The sequence below is a fragment of the Oryx dammah genome, unplaced genomic scaffold (genome assembly GCF_014754425.2).
Source record: "Oryx dammah isolate SB20612 unplaced genomic scaffold, SCBI_Odam_1.1 HiC_scaffold_5, whole genome shotgun sequence".
Classification (NCBI taxonomy): Eukaryota; Metazoa; Chordata; class Mammalia; order Artiodactyla; family Bovidae; genus Oryx; species Oryx dammah.
This window is the reverse complement of record NW_024070189.1, coordinates 2,830,768-2,852,505: the sequence shown is the minus strand read 5'-3', so window position 1 is coordinate 2,852,505 and position 21,738 is coordinate 2,830,768. Positions and strand designations below refer to the sequence as shown.

The 21,738-nt window shown below is 41.1% G+C and overlaps 1 protein-coding gene across 6 annotated transcripts in view; it reads left to right on the top strand.

Moving 5' to 3' along the window:
- FER (FER tyrosine kinase) overlaps nt 1-21,738 on the top strand; it is a 475,518-nt gene that overhangs the window by 25,488 nt on the left and 428,292 nt on the right. For all 6 annotated transcript variants that reach the window (XM_040239698.1, XM_040239699.1, XM_040239695.1 and 3 more), the window contains one exon: nt 20,691-20,958. In XM_040239698.1, the coding sequence (XP_040095632.1) occupies nt 20,752-20,958 (207 nt within the window). In that variant the 5' untranslated portion in view covers nt 20,691-20,751. The remainder of the gene's footprint in view (nt 1-20,690; nt 20,959-21,738) is intronic.

Below are 21,738 nucleotides of genomic sequence, written 5' to 3'. Positions count from 1 at the left end.
AGATGAAAAAAAAAGAGCTAGGAGATTTATGCTGTATTCAGCCCACTGGTGTACATGTGTGTGTGCTAAGTAGCTTCAGTTGTGTCTGACTCATTGTGGCCCGCTGACTGTAGCTCGGCAGGCTTCTGTGTCAGTATGCTTCCCAGACACGAATACTGGAGTGGGTTGCTAGGTCCTTGCCCGGGGGGTCTTCTGGACCCAGGGGTCAGACCTGCGTCTCTTGCATCTCCTGCATTGGCAGGTGGGCACCAGCTGGCGATTAAAGTTCGCTTAAAACAACGGAAATCTGCAGGAACTACTCCCCCACCCACCATGGCCCACTCCCAGCTCCTCACCAGTTGTTTTTCCTTAGGAATGTGTATGTAATCGCTGTGGACATTATAAGGCTGTAGCAGCCTACGTTTTCATCTTTGAAAAATGCAGTTTCAAGGGGGAAGTAGGCTGAAATGCTGGTGATAACATAAGCCAGAGCGTGGAGGCCAGCAGAGCTAAGCACAAGAAGAGACCTCGGTACCTGCTCCCTCTGGTGCTTGCGTAGGACTGGCCTGCAGTCGCTGCTGTCTTCCTTTCTTCCTTGCTGGCTTTGGAGTTTCACAGATTTAGTTGGTTTTCTTTAAGCATTACACGGCATTTAGGAACAAGTGGAGATTTGCGGGGAGAAAGTAGGAGGTAAGATTTTAGCAATATTTTCCAGGTGGGGAGAGTCATATTTTGGATGGGAGGAAAGGAAGAAAGTGGCAGGGAGGAAAGGAAGAAAGTGGCAGTGAGGAAAGCGCTGCTCTGAGCGTGCTGGGGCTGTCTCTGAAGGCTCTTCCTTCCTTTTACTTCAGCTGGGCCTCTGTTGTGCGTCTGTGTTTTTACTGCACTTGGTACAGGGATTCCTTACAGCAGTCACTGTTTGATGTCAGAGCTCTTCCTTTCTTCTCGTAAACTTCCCGAGGCTGCGGCCAGAACCTTTCTGATCTCTGTGCTCAGGACCTCACTCAGCGTCTGGCGTATTGTAGATTTTTTAGAAGTACTTATTGGATGAATAAATGAATGCATGAAAGTCTTTTATTGAGACCCAGAGCAAAAAGACAGATTCCTTCCCTAGGCAACCACGGTAACGGTTTGACCTGCAGTTTAGACCAATTTATCATTGAGGTGCTGAAATTAGAGCTAGAATTGGTTCAGATAAAACCTGAAAAAAATAAGGGACCAGAGAAGGGTGAGACTTTTGGTTCAAGAGTCTGGGATATGGAACAGGGATGAAATTGTTCATTGGAAACTGGAAACGTTCTGCAAGAGAAATTATTTTTTATTTCTCCCTACATCGTAACTCTCTTTGAAAGGAAAAAAAAATTGGCCTTAATTTGAAAATTGAACTCTTTTATAATAATTGATCATATAGGAAGAGTTAAAAGTCAAGAGGTACCTAGATAACTAGTCAAGGCTATGGTTTTTGCAGTAGTCATGTATGGATGTGAGAGTTGGACTATAAAGAAAGCTGAGCGCCAAAGAATTGATGCTTTTGAACTGTGGTGTTGGAGAAGACTCTTGAGAGTCCCTTGGACTGCAAGGAGATCCAACCAGTCCATCCTAAAGCAAATCAGTCCTGAATATTCATTGGAAGGATTCATGTTGAAGCTGAAACTCTAATACTTTGGCCACCTGATATGAAGAACTGACATTTGAAAAGACCCTGATGCTGGGAAAGGTTGAGGGCAGGAGGAGAAGGGGATGGCAGAGGATGCGATGGTTGGATGGCATCACCAAATCAATGGACATGGGTTTGAGTGAACTCCAGCAGTTGGTGATGGACAAGGAGGCCTGGTGTGCTGTGGTTTGTGGGGTTGCAAAGAGTTGGACACGACTGAGCAACTGAACTGAACTGAACCTAGATAACATATTTTTAGAAGTTAGGACATACAGATTTGTATGCCGTGTGGCCACACTTGATCCTTTTAACCTTTTGTTCCCGCTTTCCTTCAGATTGGCCCGGTTCACACACATGGTCTCCACTTTCCCACCTGCTGTCTTTGCTTGTGTTCAGACTTGTGTTTAGAAAGGAGCCCTCTCCCATCACCTGCTCCTCCATGTTCTGTCTTGAGTAGCACTTTCTCTCATGATTTCTTAGCAATGACTGCTTTTTAATGTCTCTCCAAAGCCTTATATGTTAAATACTTTATCTCTTCTAATCTTCATAACAGCCCTGCAACCTTAGTATTACTGTCCCTATTTTAAAGATAAGATCTTTTAGGAGGTTAATTAAAATGCACAGTTACTCAACTATGACATGTTAGGTTAGGATTTCAACCCAGGAGTGTTTCCCAAGCTGCCTCCGACGCACACATTTGCAGAGAGACGTGCGTGTACATGTGCTCCTTTCGTGACTATTCCTCTAGGCTTGCCAGGGATTTTCTTTTTTTTAATTAACAATAGTTTTTCTAGCTTTAATGAGATATAATTGATATGCAGCATTGTATGAGTTTAAGGTGTACAGCATGACACACATATGATTGTGAAATGATGTTTTCTTCTTAGTAAAGATTTTTTGAGTGCTCTGCTCAGCTGTACTCTTTCCTTTCTCTTGTCTTTGTAGCACTTTGTACCTCAGGCTTTCACATTCTGCGAAGGCTTCGCTGATTCTCTCTGGATATATCCCCACTGAGCTTATACCCGATCTGTGTTTGTGAACCGGTTTAATCCTATGGCGTTTGTTTGTTTCCTGTTTGTTACCCTTAGTAGGTGGTGAACTTCTTGAGACTAGGGGCTATACTTTTATGCATTTTGATATTCCCGGCACTGAGGAATATGCTGGCAAATAGGTCCAGCTCTTTTTCAACCCCTTGGACTATAGCCCTCCAGCCTCCTCTGTCCATGGGATTTCCCAGGCAAGAATACTGGTGTGGGTTTCCATTTCCTTCTCTAGGGGATCTTCCCAGCCCAGGGATTGAACCTGCGTCCTGCCTGGTGGGTGGATTCTTTACCATAGAGCCAGGCTTCCTTGCATTTGTTCTTAATACATCGTAACTTGTTTCAAGGCAGTAATCCAGGATTTTATTTATCTTTGCATCCCTAACAGTATCACTCCCATGATTACTCAATAAATACCTGTTGGTTTATCTTAAAACACACAAAAAAATCTGTTAATAATCCTGCTCTGCCCAAATAATTTTAAATATCAGTATTTCAAATACATTATTAAAATGAAAAAAAAAAGTTAATTTCAAAGTGAACATGTTGTTCATTTGTTTATAACCTCACACAGAATTTATTCAGTTCAGTTCAGTTCAGTTCAGTTCAGTTGCTCAGTTGTGTCCGACTCTTTGCGACCCCATGAACTGCAGCACGCCAGGCCTCCCTGTCCATCACCAACTCCCAGAGTTCACCCAAACTCACATCCATCGAGTCAGTGATGCCATCCAGCCATCTCATCCTCTGTTGTCCCCTTCTCCTGCCCCTAATCCCTCTCAGCATCAGAGTCTTTTCCAATGAGTCAACTCTTCTTATGAGGTGGCCAAAGTATTGGAGTTTCAGCTTTAGCATCAGTCCTTCCAAAGAACACTGAGGACTGATCTCCTTTAGAATGGACTGGTTGGATCTCCTTGCAGTCCAAGGGACTTTCAAGAGTCTTCTCCAATACCACAGTTCAAAAGCACCAGTTCTTCAGTGCTCAGCTTTCTTCACAGTCCAACTCTCACATCCATACATGACCACTGGAAAAACCATAGCCTTGACTAGATGGACCTTCGTTTGCAAAGTAATGTCTCTGCTTTTGAATATGCTATCTAGGTTGGTCATAACTTTTCTTCCAAGGAGTAAGCGTCTTTTAATTTCATGGCTGCAGTCACCATCTGCAGTGATTTTGGAGCCCCCAAAAATAAAGTCTGACACTGTTTCCACTGTTTCCCCATCTATTTGCTATGAAGTGATGGGACCAGATGCCATGATCTTAGTTTTCCAAATGTTGAGCTTTAAGCCAACTTTTTCACTCTCCTCTTTCACTTTCCTCAAGAGGCTTTTTAGTTCCTCTTCACTTTCTGCCATAAGGGTGGTGTCATCTGCATATCTGAGGTTATTGATATTTCTCCCGGCAGTCTTGATTCCAGCTTGTGCTTCCTCCAGCCCAGCGTTTCCCATGATGTACTCTGCATAGAAGTTAAATAAGCAGGGTGACAATATACAGCCTTGCCATACTCCTTTTCCTGTTTGGAACCAGTCTGTTGTTCCATGTCCAGTTCTAACTGTTGCTTCCTGACCTGCATACAGATTTCTCAAGAGGCAGGTTAGGTGGTCTGGTATTCTCATCTCTTTCAGAATTTTCCACAGTTTATTGTGATCCACACAGTCAAAGGCTTTGGCATAGTCAATAAAGCAGAAATTTATTCAGTGTTCTGTCTTAGTGAAACATCGTTGTCTATTAACGCTGTTCCAGCAGGCGGTCTGCTAATCTAGTGCAGCTTCAGTTGGATGCACTGACGTGTATGCACGACCGTGTGTGACGTAGATGGCTGGTGGGGAGCTGCTGTGTGACCCGGGGAGCTCAGCTCTTGCTCTGTGCTGACCTAAGGGTTGCCCGAGCAGGAGGAGGCTCAGAAGGGAGGGGCTATAGATATAGCCCATTCACCTTGTACAGCAGAAACTAACAACATCGTGAAGCAGTTATACTGCAGTTAAAAAACCCAGAAAAAATTAGACAAGTTTAAAAGCCAGCAAGATAAAAGCACCTTTTATTTTGAATTAATCTAAAGTGACACTTTGAAATAAGGAAAGTGTAGGAGGAGTTTTAGGATCCATATCTGAAAGGCGGTCAAGGTCAGTATGTATTAACTGGTGATGAATGACGTTGTCTTTGTAGTTAAACTCTGCTGACCGTTCATTTCTGCCTGCTTAACTGCTTCTGAAAAAGCACCCCGTTTTGTATTCATGTGAGGTCAGTTTTTTGGTTTGTAACTGTGGTTATTACTTGCATACTCAGTGGCTTTTTGTGACCTTTTTTTCTGTCTTACTGCAAGCAGCTTAAAATTCTGCTCAGATAGTTACGGTTTCTTGACTTCTGTCAGTATTGAAGCATATAAAAGGTAAATACCGTTAAGTAATTATTTTTGTTAATGGTTTTATAGTCTTTATCAATGAGCAAACATATTCTGATAAAGTAACTTGAACCATAAACTGATTTGATAGGTTTTATTAATTAAGGATTATAGATTCAAACTCTGTAATTTATTCTAGCTTGTGAACATCTGTCTTGGGGGAAGAATGAAAGGCTTCCTGATTCTTTACACAGCTTTTATTCACTTATCTTTTGATTTTTCTAAATAAGCATATCTTCCATGGTATATTTGATTTTTTTTCAGTGTTAAGAAAGGAAATATTTAAGGAAATATTTTTGACTACAATATAGCATCTGTGTTAAAATAAATTCCCCTTACTTGAAAGGAATTATTAAATACAGATTAAAGTTTCCTTATGCTATATAAAAACGTTATTTTCATCTGTGTATTTGGAGGATGTAAAAAAACTTGGCAGTTGTGAAGCCAAAAGTTGAAAATCAGGAGGCATTTTAGAACAGATACTTAAACACATCCTTATAAAATATGCCATTGGAATTGCATTGTCCTCCCAAAGAAACTAGGTATCTGTTTCATAGTTTGCTGTTTAATAATGTCAGTTTTTGTCTAAGTACTATGTATTTACAGATGTATTTTATACAGAATGAAATTCTAATTTTTGAAAATATGGCAACTTTTAATGGCTCTTTTAAAGTCTTTAATCACTATTTATGGTGAATTGAAAATTTGAGATAACTTACTCAATCCTAAATACCAAACTGAATACCATTAAATAAGAAAGATTTAAATAAGTCTAAAAGTCAGTTGCGAAGAGTTGACTCATTGGAAAAGACCCTGATACTGGGAGGGATTGGGAGCAGGAGGAAAAGGGGATGACAGAGGATGAGATGGCTGGATGGCATCACTGACTCAATGGACGTGAGTTTGAGTGAACTCTGGGAATTGGTGATGGACAGGGAGGCCTGGCGTGCTGCAATTCATGGGGTCGCAAAGAGTCGGACACGACTGAGCGACTGAACTGAACTGAAAAGTCAGTAGTTTTTTAGGATTTTTATTAGTTTTACCTTTTAAAAAGATGGTATTTTAAAATGAACATCTTTGCTAATAACATGCATGTCTTTTTGTATATTACTCTATTTCTGCCTGACTTGTAGTTGGTGGTGGTTTAGTTGCTAAGTCGTGTCCGACTCTGGTGACACCCTGCCTGTAGCCCACCAGGCTCCTCTGTCCGTGGGATTCTCCAGGCATGAATACTGCAGTGGGTTGCCATTTCCTTCTTCATGAGATCTTCCCAACCCAGGTATCAAACCGGAGTTTTCTGCCTTGTAGGTAGATTCTTTCATGACTATACTACCAGGGAAGCCCCGATTTGTACTTAGTATCCACTAAATTATAGAAATTTTTGTTTTAAAATCTCATTTATAAATCTTTTTAAAAAATGAATTCACTCTTGCAATTATTTGATTAATTGAATGACTATTGCATATGGGTTAGTAATATTAGCCCCTGTGATAAAAGATGAAAATCTGTAATATTCTTATTTTCATGTAGATCATAGTATGGTGGGAGAGATACACCTGAACAAATAATTATACTATGAGAAGTGTTATATTAATCACATGTGCATACATGATCCCTGAGAGCTGAGAAAAAGGAACACCTAAGTTGTCCTGGGTAGTGATGGTTTTATGGATGGTCAGAGAAGGTCTCAGAGAAAATGGCTTTACAGTTAGTTGTTGGTAATTCTCCAGGGGGCCAAAGGACAGAAACATTTAGACTGAAGGAACAACATCTCCAAAGGCAGAGAGGTATGATGGTGAGACATTCAGGGGCCATAGGTAGTAAGTTGTGATGCTGTTTTTGAGGGTGGAAGGCGATCTGAGACCATCTTAGATTACCAGACAAAGGGGTTTGAATTCTAAGCTATAGATCAGGGTTGTAAATGTAATACTCAGTATTACAAGTAATGATAGAATTAATATCTAGAATCACTGAATATCCTAAAGAATTAAGAGTGCTAAGTGTGGACTGTAGGGCATGCGGAGATGCATGTATAAGGCAGGGGAGACTCAACCGGTTAGTTCATGTCCCAGATTTTTATTGTGTACTCTGCAAAGCATTGGCACCCACTCCAGTCCTCTTGCCTGGAAAATCCCGTGGATGGAGGAGCCTGGTGGGCTGCAGTCCATGGGGCCGCACAGAGTCGGACACGACTGAGCGACGTCACTTTCACTTTTCACTTTCCTGCATTGGAGAAGGAAATGGCAACCCACTCCAGTGCTCTTGCCTGGAGAATCCCAGGGGCGGGGGAGCCCGGTGGGCTGCCGTCTTTGGGGTCGCACAGAGTCGGACACGACTGACGCGACTCAGCAGCAGCAGCATGCAAGGCATGGTTTCGAGCACTGAAGTGCTTATGGGGGAAGAGAGCAGAGTAATTCCTTGCCCAATTGGAACTTAGGTTACAAAGAAGTCTGTAGTGTACCCCCACCTGCGCTCTGCCTTTGTAATTCTTGTCTGCAACATGACTGTATAATCTCCTTTTATTGTTCTTTTTTCGACTTCTTTGTGGTTGACGCAGGCATCTCTGCCCTAGGACTTGTGGAAGAAAGTACCTAAGTCTGTGACATGCTTTCCACGTTATTGTTCTTCCTCCAACCAATAGTGTGAGGTCTGGGCATTACTTTTTTTAAAACTGAAATTTCTTTGGAGGTAACTGTAGATTAATATGCAATCATAAGAAATAATAATCCCTTTACATTTGGTCCCATTTCCCCTTGTAGTAAAATTTAGTAAAACTATGACAACCAGCATATTAACATTGACATGATCCACTGACCTTATTCATATATTTCCCCAGTTTTCATTATACTCCTTTGCTGTGTGTATATTAAGCTCTGTAGCATTTTATTACCGGTCTAGATTGACGTATCCGCCACTACCACCAAGATACTGAACAGTTGCAGCACTACTGCTGGTATCCTTGGCATCCTTTTGTAACCACGCTTACTCTAAACCCTAAACCCTGGCAACCCCTAATCTGTCCTTTTCCCAAGATTTTTCACTTCAACAATGTTATATAAATGGAATGATAGAGTGTGTAACTGACGGGTGGACTTTTTTGTTCGTCAGGATTCCTAGAGATTCATCCAAGTTGCTGTCTGAGTCAAGAGATTGTTGCCTTTTAACGTGGGTATTATTCCACGGTATGCATTCACCTGTTGAAGGGTCTCTGTGCTGATTCCAGCTTTTGGCTTTTACAGGTAAAGCTGTTGTGAACATTTGGGTACAGGTTTTTGTGTGGATGTGTGTTTTCATTTTTACGCATAAATGTCCAAGAGTGCAGTGGCTGGGTCATACGGTGTTGTGTTAAACTTTAATCAGAAATTGGAGTGGCTGTACAACGCGTTTCTTGTCTACTGACCAGTAGCAAATCAGTGACCCAGTTTTTTCATATCCATACAGGCATTTGGTCTTGTCGTATTTTATTTTAGCCATTCTGATAGCTATGTAGTGGTATCTCATCGTGGTTTTGGCTGCATTTCCCCAACGGCTAGTTTATGTTGAACATCCTCTCATGTGTTAATTTGCCATTTTTATATCCTCTTCTGTGAAATGTCTGTTGTCTCCTCATTTTCTAGTTGGATTGTTGTTTTTAAATGTTGAATTTTGAGCTGTTATAAATTCTAGGGACTAGTTCACTGTCAGATATTGGTTTGCAAAATTTCCTCCCTGTCCTGTGGCTGATCTTTCTCTCATCTTCACATGTACTTTCACAGGGCAGCCTTTTTACTTTTGATGAGCCCAGTTTATCCATTTTTTCCTTTTTTGGATTGTGTGTTTTGTTTGAAGTCTAAGAACTCTGCCTAGGTTGAGATCCTGAAGATTTTGCTTCTGGTTTCTTTTTTCTAGAAGCCTTGCAGTTTTGTTTAAGTTTGTGATCCTTTTGAATTGATTTTTGTGTATGGTGTTAGGTCAGGGTTCATTTTTTCCCTTTTATTTAGCCTGTAGTTACCTAACTGCTTCAGTGTCATTTATTAAGAAGGCTAGTTTTCTTTTGCCGACTTGCTCTGGATCTTTGTCACAAAACAGCGGAACATGTCTGTGTGGGTCTGTCTGGGGGTTCTCTCCTCTCTTCTCGTGATCAGTTGTCTGTCCTTGATTGACACCACCGTCGTGATTCCTGACTCGTGAAGAATCACATATTTCTCTGAATACTCTTTCAGCCCTGCTTCCTCCTCTTCTTTTGGAACTTAAGATGATACAAATGTTGGGTCATTTTTTTAAGACTTTAGAATATTACTTATTTTTTGGCTGCATGGCATATGCAATCTTTTTCTCCCACCAGAGATTGAACCTTCACCCCCTATGGTGGAAGCGTGGAGTCTCAGCCACTGCAATGCTAGGGAAGGTCCCCAAATGTTGGGTCTTTCTTATTGTCCCACAGGTTCCCCAAGGCTTTATTATTATTATTATTTTCTGTTTGTTTTCTCTTTTTGTTCGGATTGATTGAATTCTATTCCTGTATTTTTACATTCACTGTATCCTCTGTTGTCTACTCCTGAGCCCATGTCTACTCCTGAGCCCATCTAGTGAGGTTTTTTATTCTCATTATTGCATTTTTAATTTCTATGATGTCCATATATTTAAAAAATTTCTTCTATTTTTTTGCTTAGATTTCCTATTTTTACAGTTGTTTTAAGGGAATTTATAACTGTTGTTTTGCATTTAAGAGAACTTGTAACTGATTGTGGAAGAGTTTCTTATGGTGTTTGATATAAAAATCCTCTTCTGATAATTCCAGCATCTGATTCATCTTGATGTTGGTATTAGTTGTTTGTCTTGTTTCAACTGTAATTCTTTTTCCTTGGTTCTTGATAGGACAGGTGAGTTTCGACTGAAGCCTCGGTGTTTCGTCGGTTGGGTTAGGAGACTCGGGGGCCTGTTTCAGTCTTTTGTCTCTACCGACCGGCCGTCCCTGTTCGGGTCTAGCACGCAGTCCTCGGCCTGTTCTCGGGGCTGCGGTCCCAGTGGCAGCCCGTTGTCAGGGTCTCCCTGCTGCTGTTTCGGTTGCTTGATCCGGTGTCAGGAGGGCTCCCCGCTGGTCCTCGCTGGTGCTGCTTGAGGGAGCAGAGGGCGTTTTTCTTGGGCTGTTGGTTGGTTAGAGAAGGGGTGAGATCGGGTTTCCTCCCCGTGCCCCTCGCTATCCTGCCGCCTCTGGGCAGGAGAGGAGCACCCTAGCCTCGCGGGGAGCAGGGGCTTCCTGGACGGGACCTCCTGCTGCAGCTCAGCCCTCTGGCCAGTTCCGTGCAGCGGCTCCGGAGTTTCTGGGGGCAGGAGAGCCTGGGGCCTGCGGGGTGGAGAGGCCTGCTGTGGGCTCTTGCCGTGGCCTGGTCCCTCTCGCTGGTTCTTCCTGCCGCGTTCCGATTCTCTGGGCGGAAAGGAGGATTCTCAGGCCCCGATGGGAAGGAGACTGCCTCCCCTGGCTGTTTGTTTTTGGGGAGGCTCGCTGTCTGACTCCCTTGCTGTTGCTGCTGGCTGGCCCCAGTTTGCCAGAGGGACCCCCGTGGCATCCCGGGGGAGCTGGCCTTCGCCGACGGCCTTTTTGTTCCCAGACTAGCGGGTGGGCAGCCAGGGATGGACCACCTTCTCCTGTTGGGTGAGGGAGCCCAGGATACCCTGCCTCTGCTGTTCTCCCAGGCCTGGGCCCAAGGACTCTACCTCCCTTCCCCCGACTTTTCAGAGCTCTTCTTTGGCTGTCCCTTTTGCTATTCCCAGTGTTGACAGCTGTGTTTTGTGGGGCAGACCTGGGAAAAATGGCCTCTGCCGTGTTACCTGGCTCAGAAGCTATGTTTTCCTTTTGCGTGCTCAACTCTTTGCGCCCTGAGTCTATTCAGCTCTTTGCAGCCTGTGGACTGTAGCCCACTACACTCCTCTGTCCATGGGATTAAAAGGTCTTACTTTTGATTTTGGCTTATTTGTCATATGAGCCTGGCGACCAGGGCTGGGAGGTATTGCCTGGGACTGAGTTTGGCTTTGCCTGGAGCCCTGAGAGACACTCTCTCTCCTGAGAGTCCACTAACCATCCTGCGCTCCTGGCTTTCATCTCATCCACCAGCTCTTCACAGAGCCCTGGAAAACGGCAAGGCAAGGCTGCCCTCCCTGATTTTCTGAGGTCCTGTCTTGGTCCAGAGAAGCTTGCTTCTTTGTTTTCTTGATTTTTCCCTTGGTGGGCCTATGTGGTCTCTGCTGCCTCTTTTCATGTTGGGGTATCCAGTGTGGCTTCTCAGGATTGTGTTCCTTCTTCCTTCTCAGGATCTCTTCTAGAAGTTGGGTGGTTTTGGGGCACATTTGCTGCTGCCGAGAGTGCCAGGACTTTCCCTTTTTTCCCTTTGAAACTTGTGGCATGAAGTTGTGCTCCTTTACCTGCTGATGGTGTGTTTAAATTTTTGCTTTTTTCCTTAACAATTTTTTGTTCTTTTTGTTTGTTATTGGTGGTAGGAGCTTCCAAAGTACTTCTTTTACTATGATGGCTTTACCTGAAAATTCTAATAATGACTTTCTGCAGTTTTCATATCTCGCTCTTACATTTGACATTGCTAACAGCTTCTTTTTTTAAATCTCAGTGTCTGTAACTGTCAAACCTCTTTTATTCTCCTGCTTACCTAATTTCTGCCCTTTGGCTTTTTCTCTCCAGCTCCTCTGCTGACAGATGCTCATGGGCTTTGTCCTTAATGATCTGCTTTTTTGTCAACATTCGGTCTTAGTTTTATCACTTTTAAGCACTTGACTCTCAGATTTGTATCTTTTAGCCTTGATGCTTTACCTAAGCATTTATTTCCTGCTGAAATGAATGTATTTTCTTTAAAGTAGCTCCTTATTCTCATTCTTCCATTTCTACTGATATCTTCATTTCTTATAAAACCTTAAACTTGTCTTGTATTATCTGTCTCTTCCTTAAATCCATTTATCAGGTCAAGCCTGGTACCTTTTTACCTCTCACTGACATTGTCAATGATAGATCCTCATTTCTCAAGCTGTATAGCTATAATGACTTATAAATTTTCCTTCTTATGTCTTTTTTTATATTTTTGCTCTCATCAATCTATTTTATACCTCGCTTCCATATTAAAATCTATATTTCTCTCTTTTAATTAACTGGAACATACATATAGAAAAGTACACAAATCACAGATGCTCAGCTTTAGAAAATTTTTCAGACCGAACACACTTGTATAACTAGCACAGCAACTTAATCATTTAATACATCACTTTCATGACTTTGTCATTTTGCCTTAATACCAATTGACTAAAGGAGTTTGAGCCTTATTAGTTTCTTTAACTTTAGAATAGCAAAAGATAAATTGGCATGCCACTGTTTGCAACATATAGCTTGATTTTGGAGACATTTCTTGTTTACTTCACCCCTATTCACTTATTTTCTCTATATGGCTTCCTGAAATACATTTCCTTTCTGATCTTTCATAATCTAAATCATGATTATTCAAATCTTAGCTCATATCTTGCCATTTCTAAGAAACTTTCCTGGGTTACTCCAGCTTTCGTTAGTTTTTTCTCTTTCTCATCAAACCTTTTTTGGTTGTGGTTCAGTTCCACAGTCTTGTCCTGCTCTTTGCCACCCATGGCCGCAGCACGCCAGGCTTCCCTGTCCTTCACTGTCTCCCGCATTAAGCTCAAACCCCTGTCCATCGAGTTGGTGACGCCATCCAACCATCGCATCCTCTGTCGTCCCCTTTTCTTCCCACCTTCAATCTTTCCCAGCACCAGGGTCTTTTCAAATGAGTCAGCTCTTCACATCAGGTGGCCAAAGTATTGGAGTTTCAGCTTCAGCATCAGTCCTTTCAATGAATATTCAGGGTTGATTTCTTTTAGGATGGACTGGTTTCATCTTCTTGCAGTCCAAGGGACTCTCAAGAGTCTTCTCCAACACCACAGCTCAAAAGTATCAATTCTTTGGCACTCAGCCTTCTTTGTGATCCAACTCTCACATCTGTACACGACTACTGGAAAAAGCATCAGTTCAGTTCAGTTCAGTCACTCAGTCGTGTCCGACTCTTTGTGACCCCATGGATCGCAGCACGCCAGGCCTCCCTGTTCATCACCAGCTCCCAGAGTTCACTCAGACTCACGTCCATCGAGTCCGTAATGCCATCCAGCCATCTCATCCTCGGTCGTCCCCTTCTCCTCCTGCCCCCAATCCCTCCCAGCATCAGAGTTTTTTCCAGTGAGTCAACTCTTCTCATGAAGTGGCCAAAGTATTGGAGCTTCAGCTTTAGCATCATTCCTTCCAAAGAAATCCCAGGGTTGATCTCCTTCAGAATGGACTGGTTGGATCTCCTTGCAGTCCAAGGGACTCTCAAGAGTCTTCTCCAACACCACAGATCAAAAGCATCAATTCTTTGGCGCTCAGCCTTCTTCACAGTCCAACTCTCACATCCATACATGACCACAGGAAAAACCATAGCCTTGACTAGACGGACCTTAGTCGGCAAAGTAATGTCTCTGCTGTTGAATATTCTATCTAGGTTGGTCATAACTTTTCTTCCAAGGAGTAAGTGTCTTTTAATTTCATGGTTGCAGTCACCATCTGCAGTGATTCTGGAGCCCCCCAAAATAAAGTCTGACACTGTTTCCACTGTTTCCCCATCTATTTCCCATGAAGTGATGGGACCGGATGCCATGATCTTCGTTTTCTGAATGTTGAGCTTTAGGCCAACTTTTTCACTCTCCTCTTTCACTTTCATCAAGAGGCTTTTTAGCTCCTCTTCCCTTTCTGCCATAAGGGTGGTGTCATCTGCATATCTGAGGTGATTGATATTTCTCCCAGCAATCTTGATTCCAGCTTGTGTTTCTTCCAGTCCAGCATTTCTCATGATGTACTCTGCATAGAAGGTAAATAAGCAGGGTGACAATATACAGCCTTGACATACTCCTTTTCCTATTTGAAACCAGTCTGTTGTTCCATATCCAGTTCTAACTGTTGCTTCCTGACCTGCATACAGATTTCTCAAGAGGCAGGTCAGGTGGTCTGGTATTCCCATCTCTTTCAGAATTTTCCACAGTTTATTGTGATCCACACAGTCAAAGGCTTTGGCATAGTCAATAAAGCAGAAATAGATGTTTTTCTGGAACTCTCTTGCTTTTTCGATGATCCAGTGGATGTTGGCAATTTGATCTCTGGTTCCTCTGCCTTTTCTAAAACCAGCTTGAACGTCAGGGAGTTCACGGTTCATGTATTACTGAAGCCTGGCTTGGAGAATTTCCAGCATTACTTTACTAGCATGTGAGATGAGTGCAATTGTGCGGTAGTTTGAGCATTCTTTGACATTGCCTTTCTTTGGAATTGGAATGAAAACGGACCTTTTCCAGTCCTGTGGCCACTGCTAAGTTTTCCAAATTTGTTGGCATATTGAGTGCAGCACTTTCACAGCATCATCTTTCAGCATTTGAAACAGCTCAATTGGAATTCCATCACCTCCACTAGCTTTGTTCGTAGCGATGCTTTCTAAGGCCCACTTGACTTCACTTTCCAAGATGTCTGGCTCTAGATTAGTGATAACATCATCATGACTATATGGGTCGTGAAGATCTTTTATGTACAATTCTTCTGTGTATTCTTGCCACCTCTTCTTAATATCTTCTGCTTCTGTTAGGTCCATACCATTTCTGTCCTTTATCGAGCTCATCTTTGCATGAAATGTTCTCTTGGTATCTCTAATTTTCTTGACAAGATCTCTAGTCTTTCCCAATCTGTTGTTTTCCTCTGTTTCTTTGCATTGATCGCTGAAGAAGGCTTTCTTATCTCTTCTTGCCGTTCTTTGGAACTCTGCATTCAGATGCTTATATCTTTCCTTTTCTTCTTTGCTTTTCGCTTCTCTTTTTTTCACAGCTATTTGTAAGTACTCCCCAGACAGCCATTTTGCTTTTTTGCATTTCTTTTCCACAGGGATGGTCTTGATCCCTGTCTCCTGTACAATGTCACGAACCTCATTCCATAGTTCATCAGGCACTCTATCTATCAGTTCTAGGCCCTTAAATCTATTTCTCACTTCTACTGTATAATCATAAGGGGTTTGATTTAGGTCATACCTGAATGGTCTAGCGGTTTTCCCTACTTTCTTCAATTTAAATCTGAAGCTATAGGGAACTTTGTTGGCAAAGTGATGTCTCTGCTTTGTAATGTGCTATCTAGGTTTGTCATAGTTTTTTATCCAAGGAGCAAGCGTCTTTTAATTTTGTGGCTGGTCACCATCTGTAGTGATTTTGGAGCCCAAAATATAAAATCTGTTTTTATTTTTTCCCCATCTGTTTGCCATGAAGTGAGGGGACCAGTTGCCATGATCCTAGTTTTCTGAATGTTGAGTTTTAAGCCAACTTTTTCACTCTCCTCTTTCACCCTTGTCAAGAGACTCTTTAATTCCTCTTCGCTTTCTGCCATTAGGGTAGTGTTATCTGCATATTTGAGGTTATTGAAATTTCTCACAGCAATCTTGATTCCAGCTTGTACTTCATCTAGCCCAGCGTTTCTCATGATGTACTCTGCATATAAGTTAAATAAGCAGGGTGACAATATATAGCCTTGACGGACTCCTTTCCCAATTTGGAACCAATCCATTGTGGTATGTCTGGTTCTAACTGTTGCTTCTTGACCTGTATACAGGTTTCTCAGGAGGCATGTAAGGTGGTCTGGTATTCCCATCACTTTTAAGAATTTTTCACAGTCTTTTGTGACATACGGTATCAACGGCTTTAGTGTAGTCAATGAAGCAGAAGTGTTTTTGGAATTCCCTTGCCTTTTCTATGATCTACTGGATGTTGGGAGTTTGATCTCTGTTTCCCTTGCCTTTTCTAAACCTACCTTGTACATCTGGAAGTTCTTGGTTCTTGTACTGTTGACACCTAGCTTGAAGGATTCTTGCAAAAATTGTTCAATTCATTAATTTTTGCGTATAGTATTTTCACTTAAAACAAACTTCAAACGTTCAGAAAGACATTTGATGAAGGTCTCCTCTCATTCCTGTGTCCCAGCCGCTGTATGTTCTTCTAGAAATATTTTGTGTACTTACAAGTAAATTTAATTTCTATTTTTCTGCTTTCTTTTTATACAATGTAAAGAAACCTAGTTCTGTATCTTGCTTTTCTCTAGTAATAGCTCTTGATGATGGCTCCAGATCCACACGTGGATTTTCTCATTTTTTGTGTCAGGGCTGAACGGTACTCCACTGGATGCATGTGCCGTGATCACGTCCACCACACACGGTTGTGAAGACTGAATCCTGAACAAACTCGCAGAGACCAGATTTGAATGGTACTCCCTAGGATTTCTCAGTTACAGTCAAATGTAGTAGCTTTGATTGCAATTTATGTAGTCAATTCCTCTTAATATATCCAGTTTTTAAAAAAATTCTAAACATTATTGAATTGAATAGTCTTACATACATTGTTTGACATCTATGGAATAATTATCTGTCGGATACCATGTCCTTTAATTCCTAAACCACTTATCGTCTCTACTAATTTAATAATTAGACATAATCTGTTAATTATAGAGTTGTTTAAAAAATTTTTCTTCAAGGAATATATTTATATATTTTTATTTGCCCTGACCTAGAATGGTGGAGTAGATAAGCAAGCCCTCAGAGTGGGCTGGAGTGTGTCTCAGCTGCCAGATTCTGTTTCTGTTTTTATTCATCTAAGCTCTTCATCTTTCTTTTGAAATTCCTAATAATAAGAGAAAAAAATTATTGTCAAAGCTTAGACCACAGCTAGATGCATTTAGAAGCAGAAGTGATATTTATTCTAAGTTACAGAATAAAATGAACCACAGTCTCAGAAATAGTTTCTTAAAAAAGCAAACTGTTTCACCTTTCTTTGTCTGGAAAAAAAAATGTTTCTTATTCTTCCATTGAAAACGTGGTATGAGATAGAGTATATCTTCACTGAGACTTAGTTGAGCTATATGTAAAATAATGGAAAAACTTTTCTTTTTTATCAAAAATTTTTTTTGATACAGTTTGTCAAAGTACATTTTTAGGCTACTGCCTACAAAGTGAAAAGACTGGAATTACCCTGTGGTGTGCTTAGTAGCTCAGTCGTGTCTGACTCTTTATGACCCCATGGACTGTAGCCCACCAGGCTCCTCTGTCCATGAGATTCTCCAGGCAAGACTACTGGAGTGGGTTGCCAGGCCCTCCTCCAGGGGATCTTCGAAACCCAGGGATCGAACCCAGGTCTCCCACACTGCAGGCGGATTCTTTACTGTCTGAGCCACCAGGGAAGCCCATGAATACTGAATTGGGTAGCCTATCCCTTCTCTAGGAGATCTTCCCATCCCAGGAATTGAACCGGGGTCTCCTGCATTGCAGGCAGATTCTTTACCAACTGAGCTACCAGGGAAGGCCATGGAATTCTCCTACTTGATATTAAAGTGGATACGTCAGTTACTTGTATTGACTTATTTATGTTAAGGTCCATTTAGTGTCCTGGTTGATACTTTGGAAATCTTGATGAAGTATATTTTCCCACCATCTTTCCCTCCTACCCCTCACTTGTTTGAGAATAAAACCGAACAGTTTTCAGTTGGGAAAAGATTGAAATTTGCTTCCTATTTGGAAAACTCACAGTTTTATCATTTTAAATGTGTATCACTGAAGTTAGATAAATCTCATTTTTCTGATTAGCCTAGAGGATTTCAGCTCAATTAAATTGACTTCTGATATGAGCCAGGCCTAAAAATTAAAGATGTGTTTTGTTTCTTTCTTATAACTGACCCTGAAACATTGACTGCCTGAAATTCTAGGAGGCTGGAGGGGAAAATAAATTCTATTATAGTTCTTGGGATTTATATCAGACAAGCAGGAATAGATTTGGGGTAATTTTCTGATAATTGACCTTTGGGCTTAGTCAGTCGTGTCTGACTCCTTGTGACCCCATGGACTGTAACCTTCCAGGCCGCTTTGTCCATAGGGATTCTCCAGGCAACAATACTTGAGTGGGTTGCCATGCCCTCCTCCAGGGGATCTTCCCAACCCAGGGATTGAACCCAGGCTGCAGGCGGATTCTTTACCATCTGGACACCAGGGAAGCCCAAGAATATTGGAGTGGGTAGCCTATCTCTTCTCCAGGGGATCTTCCTGACCCGGGAATTGAACTGGGGTCTCCTGTATTGCAGGCGGCTTCTTTACCAGCTGAGCCACCAGGGAAGCCCATTAATTAGTGGCGGTGTTAACCAAGACACAGACTCCTCAGTGGTGACTGCTTCTGTGGAACAGCGTCCGTAAGGAGTGTCCTTAAGGCATCAGGGAAGCCCCACTGACCTTTAGATGATTATGAGTTATACTCTAGTGATTTTTTAAACAACTTTGAGGTATAACTCACATGCTGAATAATTCACCCATTTAAACTGTACAATTTAGTGGCTTTTATTGTTCACAGAGTTGTGCAACCATTGCCACAATCAATTGTGGAGCACTCTCCTCACCACAAAAGGAAATCCGTTACCCATTACCATTCACCCTTCATTTCTTCCCACATTTGCCAGCTTTGCTGCTGCTAAGTTGCGTCAGTCGTGTCCGACTCTGTGCGACCCCATAGACGGCAGCCCACGAGGCTCCGCCGTCCCTGGGATTCTCCAGGCAAGAACACTGGAGTGGGTTGCCATTGTCTTCTCTAATGCATTAAAGTGAAAAGTGAAAGTGAAGTTGCTCAGTCGTGCCCGACTGTTAGCGACCCCATGGGCTGCAGCCTACCAGGCTCCTTCATCCATGGGATTTTCTAGGCAAGAGGACTGGAGTGCAGTGCCATCGCCTTCTCCATTGCCAGCTTTAGTCAAATACTAATCTGGTTTATGTCTCTAAAGGTAGATTTCGGACATTTCATATAAGAGGACAGGACGTGTCAGTCTTTTGTGTTTGACTTCTTCACATAGAATGTTTGCAAGGTTTATCCATGCCGTGCCTCGTATCCGTTCCTTTTCACTGTCAGATGTTTCCTTGTATAGTTGTACTTCATCTATCCACTCATCAGTTGATGACTCTTTGGCAGATATTCATCCACAAGTTTTTGTGTGGACACATGTTTTTATTTCTCTTGAGTATATGCCTAAGAGTGGAATTTCTTGGTCAGATATGATAACTCTGTGTTTAATTTTTGAGGAACTGCCTATTTTAAGTTTATACCACCAATATGAGATGGTTCTGATTTCGTCAGAGACTGCTTTCAGAGTCTCCAGCATTTGATATCATCTATCTTTTTGTGATAGACGTCTTAGAGACGTGAAATGGCACCCCATTGTGGTTGTGGTCGGCACTTTCCTGATGGCCAGTGAGGCGGCACATCTCTCCACGTGCTTAGTGGGCCTCTGTAGGTTTTGTTTGGAGAAGTGTCTGTCATATCTGCCTTTTGCCCGTTTTAATTAATCTGTCACATTGTTATTGACCTTAAGAACTCTTTGTATAATCCAGATAGACATTCCTTATCAGACATGTAATTCGTCAATGTTTTCTCCCATTCTGTGGCATTATCACTTGCTTGATGTTGGCCTTTGAAGTATAGAAGTTTTAAATTTTGATGAAACAAAATTTATTTTGTTTCTTGTACTTTTCGTGTCATATCTAGAAGCCATTGTCTGAGCCCAGGTCACGGATTTACTGCTTTATTTTCTTCTGAAGTTTTACAGTTTTAGCTCTGTTTGAATCTGTGATTTCTTTCGAGTTAATTGTTGTGTGTGGTGTAAGGAGGCATCCTGCCGAAGGCTTCTGCAGGTGGGATTCAATTGTCACAGCATCTGTACTGGAGAAGACTTTTTTTTTCCTCCGTTGAATAGACATGGCACTGAATTCTGAGTCCTCTGACTTTGTTCTTTTTCTTCATGGTGTTTTGGTTTTTTGTTTGGTCAACTGTTCTGGCTCCCTTGCATTTCTAAGTAAATTTTAGGATTAGTTTATCAGTTTCTGAAAAAAAAAAAAAGAAAGCTAGCTTAGATTTTACTGTTGAGTTAAATTGGTAGATCAAATTGAACAGGATTGCCTGTTTAACAATATTAAGTCTTTTGGATCCATTAACATGAATCTTTCCATTTATTTAGGTTTTCTTTGCATTTTTCAACAATGTTTTATAATTTTAAGAGTAAAGTTTTGTGTTTATTTTGCAAAATTTATTCCTAAATATTTAATTCTTTTTGATGCTGTTGTAAATGGAATTTTTTTAAGTTTTATTTTCAGATTGGTCATTGCTAGAGTATAGAAATACATTTGCTATTTGTATATTGATCTTGTACCCTGTAATATTACCGAGCTCATTTATTAGTTGTAATACTTGTAAAATTGTACTTCTTAGGATTTTCTAGATACAGTGTCATATCATCCATAAATAAATAGAGTTTCATTTCTTCCTTCCCAGTTTCAATGGAAATTGTTTCATTTCCTTCCTTGTACTGACAAGAAAAAGGTTGAATCAAAGTGCTGAGATTGGACTCTCATCTTGTTCCTGATCTTTGGGGGAAAACATTCAGTTGTAGTGATTTTTTTTTTTTCATTCTAAAAAAATGGGCCATAACTTTGCTTTGAAGATTAATTTGCTTTTGATTTAAGATTCTTTTCCTTTTGTTTACGTACACAGATATGTGCTGATTAGAAGGCTCAGTTGTGCAGTGTGGAGGATAAGACAGTGCCTTACAAAGATGGGGTTTGGGAGTGACCTGAAGAATTCACACGAAGCTGTGTTAAAATTGCAAGACTGGGAATTACGGTTACTGGAAACAGTGAAGAAATTCATGGCCCTGAGAATAAAAAGTGATAAAGAATATGCGTCTACTTTACAGAACCTTTGTAATCAAGTTGATAAGGAAAGTACTATCCAAATGAATTATGTCAGCAATGTATCCAAGGTAAGAAGAATACTTTCATCATTTATTGTCTATAGCTTTGTAATTGTCCTTAAAACAAATAGATCATACTGTTGAATAAGCACGCCTAAGTCAGCATTCTAAAGCAGTGGTTCCAAAATCCTGCTGTCCATCAGAATCGCATGGGGAAAGTTTCACAAACTCTAAGATTTGGGTCCATCTCCCAATATTCTGGATCATTAGGTCTGAAATTTTTGAGCTTTGAAATCTTTTTTTCCCCAATAGATGTCCAGATTATTCTAATGATTAGTCACCTTTGAGAACCTTTCTTACAAATTTTATTTTCTTAAGTACCCTACTTCCTTGGGTCCCTTGAGCCCTGCTGTTTTATCCTTTTGGGACAAACTTTCTTTATAACCCACCTTCCTTGAATTCTTCTGTGAGTCATTAGTATCGTCACATGGAATATTTTAATGTGTAAGTGTTCTTTGCTGTCATTTCATTACTAAAATGCTAATATACAGATGATTTAATGACACAAAATTCTTTGAATAAACAATATGTTTTTTAATGTAAAGGTTATATTATTATTATTCATTTTATAAAATTTATAAAATTAAAAATTAAGGGCTATAAAAATAAAGGTCAGTATTCTACTGCTCATTATCCTTTGAAGGCATTAAAGGTGAAATAGTATACACCTTAATAGTTCTTGGGTTTTTGCTCTGTTTCCATTGTCTTCACATTTCACTGTATTTATTCAAAGTTAAGAAAATTTTATTTTACTTTGGAAAGTCAGAATTAGTGTGTTTCTTGCACTCA